This window comes from Lissotriton vulgaris, chromosome 7, assembly GCF_964263255.1.
Source record: "Lissotriton vulgaris chromosome 7, aLisVul1.2, whole genome shotgun sequence".
Classification (NCBI taxonomy): Eukaryota; Metazoa; Chordata; class Amphibia; order Caudata; family Salamandridae; genus Lissotriton; species Lissotriton vulgaris.
In genome coordinates this window covers 1,052,101,783-1,052,111,621 of record NC_141695.1, presented here as the reverse complement: position 1 = coordinate 1,052,111,621, position 9,839 = coordinate 1,052,101,783, and the positions used below count along the sequence as shown (strand labels likewise).

At 43.0% G+C, this 9,839-nt stretch overlaps 1 protein-coding gene across 4 annotated transcripts in view; it reads left to right on the top strand.

Moving 5' to 3' along the window:
* The first annotated feature begins 3,891 nt into the window (after positions 1–3,891).
* C7H5orf24 (chromosome 7 C5orf24 homolog) overlaps positions 3,892–9,839 on the top strand; it is a 44,767-nt gene continuing 38,819 nt past the window's right edge. The window contains exons 1-2 of one of the 4 annotated variants that reach the window (XM_086931498.1): positions 3,892–4,198; positions 5,664–5,815. In XM_086931498.1, coding sequence (XP_086787624.1) covers positions 5,687–5,815 — 129 coding nt within the window. In that variant the 5' untranslated portion in view covers positions 3,892–4,198; positions 5,664–5,686. Of the gene's footprint in view, positions 4,273–5,663; positions 5,856–9,839 lie in introns of those variants that run through there. The other 3 variants (XM_086931497.1, XM_086931499.1, XM_086931500.1) reach the window with 3 other exon arrangements.

The following is a 9,839-nucleotide window of genomic DNA, read 5'->3' as shown; positions in this document are numbered from 1 at the left end:
TTCAAGAAGCCGTATTTACAAGTTATTTTACAAAATCCATTAGTAACTTATACAAAACAATTCCACTAATCTGTTTCACTAATAAAGTGATAGAATTTTCAATCACACAAGTATTCTGTAACTGGAGTAGACAACGCTTATCTCCTCAGAATTTTCTAACTCGTTGATAAAGCAATACTACTGGCCTTACCCTTCTATCGGGCAATAACGAACTAGTTTCTCCAGGAAAGCACATGCAGAGAACTTTTTTTTCACCTCCTTAGAGACAATCCCAGAGTTTCACTTGAACGCATATTGCAATTTCATCTATACACGTTCATGCAGAAATCCCTTCCCAAATTTATATGAACTCTGTATCACCAGTAGGCAGGGCTTACTTCTAACCCACCAGAGAATTCCTTTATCGTTAGTAAAGTAGACGCCACTCCTTTACCCTTCTATCAAGCTCAGGTTAAGTCCTACAATGATCCCTATACTTGAAAACAGAGATTTCACAGACTGCCCTCACTATGCATTTATCCTTTCACACCTAATGTCCCTAAACAGTGATATGTGACAATACCACCGCAGTATACGACGATACTACTTCTTTGAAACAGACCAATGCACTGTGCGACTTTACTTGCCACACTTCCTCTGCCTGCAGTCAGAGGCGCTAGCTTCACGCAACACTTGGAAGCTTTTACTGAACTACATATAACATAATACAAACTCAACAGATGTTAGTTCATAACTCTGTACATTAAACTCCATTTAGTACTTTATACATAATCCTAGCTAATTTCCTTAGCAACCACTACTCTGCTACCAAGTAAATACTGCTACAGCGGGACTCCAAAAATATATTCTAAATCTACATGGCCATTTCCCCGAATCCTCAGAACACACATTCATTCAACAGTGGGGCCCATTACACTACACACTTACTCTATTCATTTAATTCGGCTTCACAGATTTGGCCAACAAACCAGGAGTCCTACTATAACATTGGCAGAGTGTCTAAACCTTTTTAATTATATTTTATTTACACCTGCAATTTAAAGCAATTTACCATGGTTTCATTTAAACGCCATTTTATTCAGACATCACCATAATGGCAATGGATGTGCTAGAACGAAAACTAGGCGTAGGAAAAATCAAAGACCAGCTTTTACTTCTTCATTTATCTAATTTTTATTCAAAGCAAACTTTTAGTATGTTTGACATTTAGGCATTTATTTATTCTTTATTCAATAAGAATCTTTTAACTTTATTTCAAAAAGTGATCCTTTATTTAAAAGCTCAGAAATAGACATTTATTTAAAAGTTCAGTAAGTAGTTTAGCAAAGAACAGATAGTTCTAAATTCACTCTCTCCTAACATCCCTAGCTAACACCCTCATCTTATCCTAACAGTCCTGCAAAGAAAAACAAACAAGCAATAAGAAATTCTTACATCCAAGAATCGATCTTCAGTCCGGCAGCATCTCCAGAGGAAATCGAAAAGAGCGACCACCTCTAAGCAAAATCAGGGGTTTTTATACACTAATTTCCTAACTTAATCTATCTAAAAAGTAACTAACATCACCAATTTGAGTTCTGATTGGACAAAGTAGGGGTAGATGAGCGTCTCCTCGTCATTACAGCATGCTTTTCACAAGGAATCAGCAGAAAAATAAAGGGTCTTTGTTTAGAACAGTCCGTGGCCTAGGCGCTTCATTCATTCGAAACATAGGGAAATATTCCCATGATCAGAGCATTACATCGTCCATGTTTGCCACCCATCCTAGGTTCCGGGGCAAGGTGTCCTTGAACCTCCAATCTGAGCACAGTCAGCTCACTTGCGCTTGCAGGCTTTGGATGCACATGCGCAGTCTACTATTCACTCGCGGTTCATCTCAACAGCCATTTTCTTAGTAGGCCTCAAAGGCCACTTTTGGAACTATCGTAGAAACAAACACAAATTCATGTTAAATATGGAACTAAAGCCCTTCTGTTTACCTCCCACCATACTAATGTTTCCCCATTAGTTGTTACCTAGCAAATAAGCCACATAAATGCGTTTCATACTTACATATCCGACTACTTTATGGCACAAAAACATGTACAATAAGCATATTTAAACCGCAGATATTTATATTATTATTATATTATATATTTATATTATGCTATGCATTAATTCACATCACAATTACAACACATATTAGTTATTTTTATTGCATCATGCAAGCAAGATTAGTACTCCTGTGTGTAAAAAAAATTTATGCATCTCATAATAACATGCCATTAGTAAATATTAACGTTATGGAACATTGATTTCGAGAGGGGAGTACAACATTTGGTTTTACCACCTCACTCCATCACCAGCATGGAGTGTGCTGCCGTAGTCGAGTCTGCTGATGAGCATATGGGTGACTATTTTCCTGAACTCTGTGGGGATCCACTTGAAAATCTTCTAAAGCAGACAGTGTGTGGAAGCAGGTGGACGAGAAGGCATTGGTTTGGTGGTACATTGAGAGCGAGGAGTCCAGGATGATGCCAAGGTTTTGTGCGTGGTCAGTGCGTGTGCGGGGGTCCTTAGCGCTGCTGGCCACAAGGAGTCGTCCCAGGAAGAGGAGGTGGAGCCCAGGATGAGGACTTTGGTCTTGTCTGAGTTGAGTATGAGGCAGCTGTCCTTCATCCAGGTGCCGACTGCCTTTATCCTGTTGTGGAAGTTGCTCTTGGCTGCTGTGGGGTCATCTGTGAGGGAGAGAATCAGCTGGGTTTTGTCAGCGTAGGAGACAATGTTGAGTCTGTGGCGCCTAGCGATGGCTGCAAGCGGAGGCATGTAGATGTAGAAGAGGGTGGGGCTCAGGGAGGATCTCTGAGGCACTCCGCAGCTAACCTCTGTGGGTTCCGAGTAGAAAGGTGGAAATCTGACTGTATGTGGTCAGCCAGTGAGGATGGAGCGGATCCATTCTAGAGTTTTGTTGAGGATACCAGCGTTGTGAACTCTGGCGCAGAGGGTGTGGTTTGAGATGGTTTTGAAGTGCGGCCGAGAGGTCCAGGAGGATGAGGGCTGCAGTTTCCTTCAGCCAAGGAGGGTGCGGATATCATCTGTAGAGGCGAGACACTTCTGAAAACTAGACACCTGGGGAGTCCAGGGCAGTGGCGTAGCAAGGGGGGGGGGGGGGGTCTGCCCCAGGCGACACGAGTTGTGGGGGTGGCAGCCTCCCATCGATGTTACCTGCGGCCCGTCGCAGGAATCGCCAGCTCCTCCCCCGCTCTTACATGCAGCCGCCGTGGGCGGCAACCGTAGAGACCGCCAAGGGCAGCACAAGGGCTAGCAACACCACTGGTCCAGGATGATGTGACTTCTGTGGTTTTCAGAAGATTGTGTAACTGAGAAGCCCTAGCAACCCTTAAACATTGTCTGAAAACACACATTTTCCTCATATCTGTATGTAAAATTCCATAATCTGCAGGATCAACAAATTTCCTACCACCCAGCGTTTCCAAACCTAGACATGTCTGAAAACCAGACACCTCCTTAGGGTTTGCTGCCAACATCTAATATGTGCAAAACCAGTGCTTTAAATAGGTCGGTACTGTCAGGTGCTGAATACCCTCACTTTTTATTTTGAGAAGCAGAGTACCTGCACTTCTCAGCAGAGGTTACATACTTTTAATTGGAGTGTACAGGCACTTGTCACAAAGCCAAGTAGAATACACTGGTTGGTACAGGGTATAAAAGCACTTCTTTTTTTCCATTTCAAACACTGTGTGACAATTGAAACAAAGCTTCCTTGTAATTTTAAGAGTTTTAAATTCATTAGAGGCACTGGGAACCCATTGGGCAGTGGTTGTACGGAAGAGCAGCCCACAGATGCGCTCCATGCCTCGTCCCTACCCCCGCCCTTCCACGGACTATATCACAGCCGAAGGCCCAGGCAGCGGGCAGCAGCTGTTCCCGGACTCTCCGCCAGTCTTAAAATGGCCGCCGTGCCGAGGACTCGCTGAGCAGTGCGCCCCCCTCCGCCGACGCTGCTGCCTCCTTTCCGGCTTCCTCCCCCTCCCACTGCTGCCGGAGCTGTCTTCCCTGGAAACCTCGCTCCGTATAGCGCTGCCTCGGTGCCTTTTGCGGCGCAGCGCTCGCCGAGGGCTGGGCGGCACCGTTAGCATCGCGACTGTCAAACGGCGGCCCATCCTCGCCGGGCCCAGCAGCAGCCGCAGCGGCACCGGTGAGAGGTGAATGCGTCTCCCGGCGCTATTGTCCTGAGGGTGTCTGGTTCCGGCTCTTCTCACCCCACTCAAGGCACGGACACTAAATGAGGGCCTTTTTCGTAAACAAAGGGGGGGGAGGGGGGAGGGGGGAGGGGGGTCTGATAAGTTTCATTTTCTTCTGTCATTGTTTTTGTTTAACGGGCAGGTTTTTTTTGTTTTTTATTTTCTCTCCTTTAATATTAATTATTTCCCCTCCCCTGCCAGCAAAGAAAAACAAAACCACCCATCCGCTTCTGTTACAGATGAAACTCCTCTCCCGAGTGATATCCTTTAATGGATGACCATGAACTGTCACCGCTTTATGCCCAATTCCTTTTAATTAACGATGCATGCATGTTTCAGAGGCCCAGCAAAGTATGATCATGACTAGCGGTGCGTTTTAAAAACTGAATCGCTAGGAGAAATAAGCACACGGAATAAATGTTTTAATGCATTTTTTATTGTTGTTGGTAAGGGTTTTCCATACAACAGACTTTGTTTTGTTGTTATACTGTGCCTTTGGGCAAACGGTAGTTGTATTTTTAATGCTTTTTGTACGTAAGATGAAGCCTCCCTCTCCCATTCTGTAAATACATGAATAATTTATATGTTGAATGGCTACCGGTCTGGTCTGCATGTGAAAATGGTGTCGTAGTCCTAGGAAGCACTGCCATCTCGAGCACCGAAACGCACATTAAGTATTCCGTTGTTGCTCTTATTCTGTGGAGTGGACAGGGGCGCATTTATTCGAGAAGCACCCGTTTGACGGGGTAGATGACGACGATTGCACCTTGCTTGCATATTGGATGCTATGTTGATAATTTTGTATAGGGGTTTGGGCCACCATACGTTCGCCTCAAAGCGCTTAGACGGGAACCGGGGGGTGGGGGGGTGGGGAGGGGCACGGATGGAAAGTTGGAATAGCTAGTTATTGACTACTGCGTTGGTGTAAAGAAAACTCGACTTCTTCTGATTGCATTTGAAGACCAGTTGTGTCTTGGAGAGGTCTTGAAAATGAGTCAGAAAGTGGTTGTTTGGATTAAACCGGTCGGCGTTAATCAGTGCCGTCGACATTTATTGTCAAATAGGTATAATCGACAGCAGGCTGCAGTCTTTTTCTTGCACACTGTAGTTTCATATAGAGCTGTCATATTGAAAGTAGGATATACTTACGTTTCTGTAAGCCACCTAACACCTTTTGAAAAGAAGAAAACACTGCCATTCTGCAGTATAGTGATCTGCATAAACTCTTAAGCAGGGTACCGAGCCCAGCCCTTTTGAGGCAACTTCTGCCCACTTTAAAGTGCATAGTTAGCAACTGGACTGTCTAGTGCTGTCATAAACCGGGGGGTAGAGAATATACAGGCCCTCCTCAAATCAAGATCAGATCACTAGCAGAATGTAATTGAATGAAAACATGTCTTTTTTTCTAACTTTCTTTAGAATAAAACTTCAGTACCCACAGAATGGAATGTTCAACATCGTTTCACACTGAATGCACTGATACATTTGTTGATTGGTCAATGATTACTGAAAAACTCATCTATACTGAAGCTAAGAATTCCATGAAAAGGAAAAAGAGCAAGAAGTCCGAGGTGGGTTTCTCTGGAATGTTTCCTCAAACAGTCAGGAAAGGTAACTCGCCTATGTATTTAGTTCATAGCCTTTTTTCTGTTATCCACCTTTGTTTCCTACGTCCCACTTATTGACAGGACCAGAAACAATGCATTGTCAGTAAAAAAAAAAAAAAAAATCTAAGAGGTCAGGATGAAGAGGGAGCTTTACCACATATACCCTAACCTGATCACTTTACTTCGCTGTTGTATATCATGCATTTCGAAAATGGAATGCCCAACAAATGTACCTGTGGTGGAAGCAAAGTGTTAGTAATGCAAAGAAACATATAAGGAAACAAGCATTGGAAATGCAATAGGTCTCGCATTAGGAAAGTTTGAGCTATTGGTCTTATAAATGATTTTTTTTTATTTATGTGTTTTTTAAAATAGCTAAATTAATAGCTTTGTCATTTACAATGCCAATAGTTATAACTTTCGCAAATGTGACACCTATAGCATTTGTAATGCAACATGTTTAGTATTTACGTGCTTAGATGTATTGATATTACAAATAACAATGGCTTTTAATTTTTTTAAATAATTAATACTTAAATAATTTATTTAATATGTAATGGCAATAGCTTAAACTTTTGTAAATAACTTTTGTGATGATTATGTTCAGTGTTTTTTATTGTGACGAAAATCCAAGAACAGAAGTGAAATATTAACATCTTTTTGTGTAATAATATATGGCAGGATTAGGGAGGCATTCATCACGTGTCTAATAACTAAGCTAACTGTAACGGATTTTTAAATGTAATGGTTTCTGTCACAAAGTGAAAACACGCGTCATGTTTTCTGACATCGTGCGGCTTTTTACGTGGGTCTGGGAAGTGGGGGTGAAATGTAAATGCAGCTTCCTTTTTAATTGGATTTATGAAGGCAAGCATATTTTCTTTTCCAACTGCGGAAGGCTGAGAAGGGGCCACTCCGTATACATGCGGACAGGTAATGAAACTACAAACCAAACTGCAGCCTCATTGTTTGAAGTGAAATAATTCACAGGGAGTACGTGTGCACGTGCTCGGGCGTGAGATGGGGGGGTGGGGGTGGGGGAGTGGGGAAGCACAGCGGAAACAAAAGCTAGCCTGAAAGGCAACGAGTGGGACTATGTGCAGTGTCAGGCAAGGCTACCTAAAGTGAGTCAGTGACTTGGAAACTTACATTTTTAAGACTATACGGCAGCTGAGCTTCAAAATACACATTTGCGCAATACATACATACCTGTCTCTGTGGAGAAAACACAATCAAACTACAGGTTAAAAATAATGTGCGGCAGCGATATTTCATTATAAAGAGTAAGCCTTTAAAAAGCACTAAATCGGTGTGTGTGTTCCTTCATCTCCATAACAAGAAGAGAAAAAAAAAGATACAATATATCACTGCAAAAACACATTTGCCCATAAATGCTGATAAGCGCAAAATATTTTTCATCGAGCGCCTTTTAGCTGTAATAATATATGGCAGGATTAGGGAGGCATTTATCACGTGTCTAACTAAGCTAACTGTAACAGATTTTTAAAGGTAATGGTTTCTGTCATAAAGTGAAAACACGCGTCATGTTTTCTGACATCGTGCGCCATTATACGTGGGTCTGGGGAGTGGGGGTGAAATGTAAATGCGTGGGTCTGGGGAGTGGGGGTGAAATGTAAATGCAGCTTCCTTTTTAATTTGGATTTATGAAGGCAAGCATATTTTCTTTTCCAACTGCGGAAGGCTGAGAAGGGGCCACGCCGTATACATGCGGACGGGTAATGAAACTACAAACCAAACTGCAGCCTCATTGTTTGAAGTGAAATAATTCACAGGGAGTACGTTTGCACATGCTCGGGCGTGAGATGGGGGGGGGGGGGGTGGGGGGGGGGAAGCACAGCGGAAATAAAAGCTAGCCTGAAAGGCAACGAGTGGGACTATTTGCAGTGTCAGGCAAGGCCTACCCGTGGGTCTTCTTTTTACGTCAAAGCTGAGGAAGTGAGTTTGACTTGGGGTGCAAGTAGAGAAGGACGAAGTCAGGTGAAGAACGTAGGCACGGAGCCCAACCTCTCTGACCGCCAACGCCCCCTTTACTCAAATGACAAACAAGCCAGCTAACCAGAGGGGAATCATTAAAAATAATTTGCACTAGATTTCTGATCTGTGAGACATTTTTTATAATCCCATTTTTTTCCATGGGTGATTATCACGGCGGACATGTTCTTTCCATATGGATGGTGCCGGGGTGGACGGCTCCTCAATACCTGTGTGGTTAATTAGGAGCTGTTGCCCTGCCACGCAAAGCTGGTTTAGCAGTCCCATCTCACTCTCCAACAATGAGTAGCTTTTTTAGCGGCAGAAGTCACCAAGGACCGCTGCAAGCGTAGGGTAATTATTGGAGATAACATGCGGCTGAAGTGTCTGTGTGTGTCTCAATGGTGGTGGGGGGCGGATGTGCATTTGAAAAGAGGGCATTGCCGGAGAAAAGTCTATAGTAACAAGTTAAAAGAAAAGGCTTTCACGGCCGGCCGGCCGTGAAAGCCTTTGATGCCGCAGGGGGTGGAGCGGCACCAAGCTGGGCAACAGATGGCTGACGATTTGATTCTGTGCACGCGCATTTTATGTCAATGCGCTTGCGCATTGACCTAAAAGCGCAGGGTCACAGCATCAAATCGCCAGTTACTTAAAGTCTGTTTAAAGCCCTATAGTCTCGCTCTGCTCAATGCGCATGCGCATTGAGAGGCGAGACCTAAAAAGGTTGTTACCAACAGGTACATTGTCCTTATTTTTATGCCTGGCTCCCTTCTAATTCCCATTATTTTGTACTAACAATAAGGCAAACCTGTAAAGGTGGGCTGGCTTGAGTGTGTAGATGAGATTAGTTATAATGTAGTTATACTATGAAAGATCACCAGCTAAGATTGGCCTACCGTTCTTTACTTTGCAAAGCTACTGAAGCTACATTGGCTTCAGTAGAATGGGCATACCACCACTGTCCTGATGAAGACCCCGTTTTAAGGTTTCACGGATATCTAAGGCTAAGTTTGGGGTTGAAACGTCGACAACCTATCCCCCCTACCAGCTTGCGCCACCCATATTGAGGATATCTATATAAGCGCATTGAGCATGGTTTCGCCTAAGTGTGTCAAGAACATTGGTTGTTCCTTTCTCAGCTGGCTCTAAATTGAAGCCATTACTGAGTAATCTACGAATTTTGAAGCTGATGACCAACCTTTTTTACTTGTGAAAATCCTGCACATATTTCCCTTTCACATGCACCTTATCCCACTCTTTCACTCCCTGGGGTACTAATGTTATTTCAATATGAAATGTGATATACTGCATCTCCATGCACATTGTGAATAAATAAGTGTGCTCACGAAATAGCTGCTTTTGTGTATTTGTATATATGTATATATGTTTTTTTGTTGAGACTCAATACTGTGTACTGGGACCCCTCTCTTTATGTACAGTATTGCACCCAGGTCCCAGTGACTTTAATGGGTATACCCTTTTACTCTAACAAAGATATTCAGGATGGCTTAGCATGGCCTGGGATGAAGTTGCCCCTTTTAAGACTAGAGACTGCCATAGGTAATCACTTTCTGTACCTTGATTCGCTGACCAACTTAAATCATTGATGCAAACATGTTGGAGACAAGAACTGGTTTGGCACAGAGCTTATGATCAGGAGGAAAAAAGTAAATATTGAGTCATTATTAGAGAGTATAAACAAGCTATCTATGAGGAGAAGTCTAAATTCTGCACTGGGAAAGTTGCTAATTCTCCCAACTCTTCTAGAGAGCTATTTAAAACCATAAATACTTTGTCCTCTTTTAACACTTCAAATCGCCCAGAAAGCACGCAGACTTTCTGTGATGATGTGGCCTTGTTCATTGGGGTTAAAAGTCCTTACCATTCATAATGCATTTATAGAAAATAAAGATCAGGCGCAGTCTCATGACCTTAGTAGAGGCAGTATATATGAGATGTTTAGAATATAATGTGAAGGAAGACTCTAGGGGAGTTC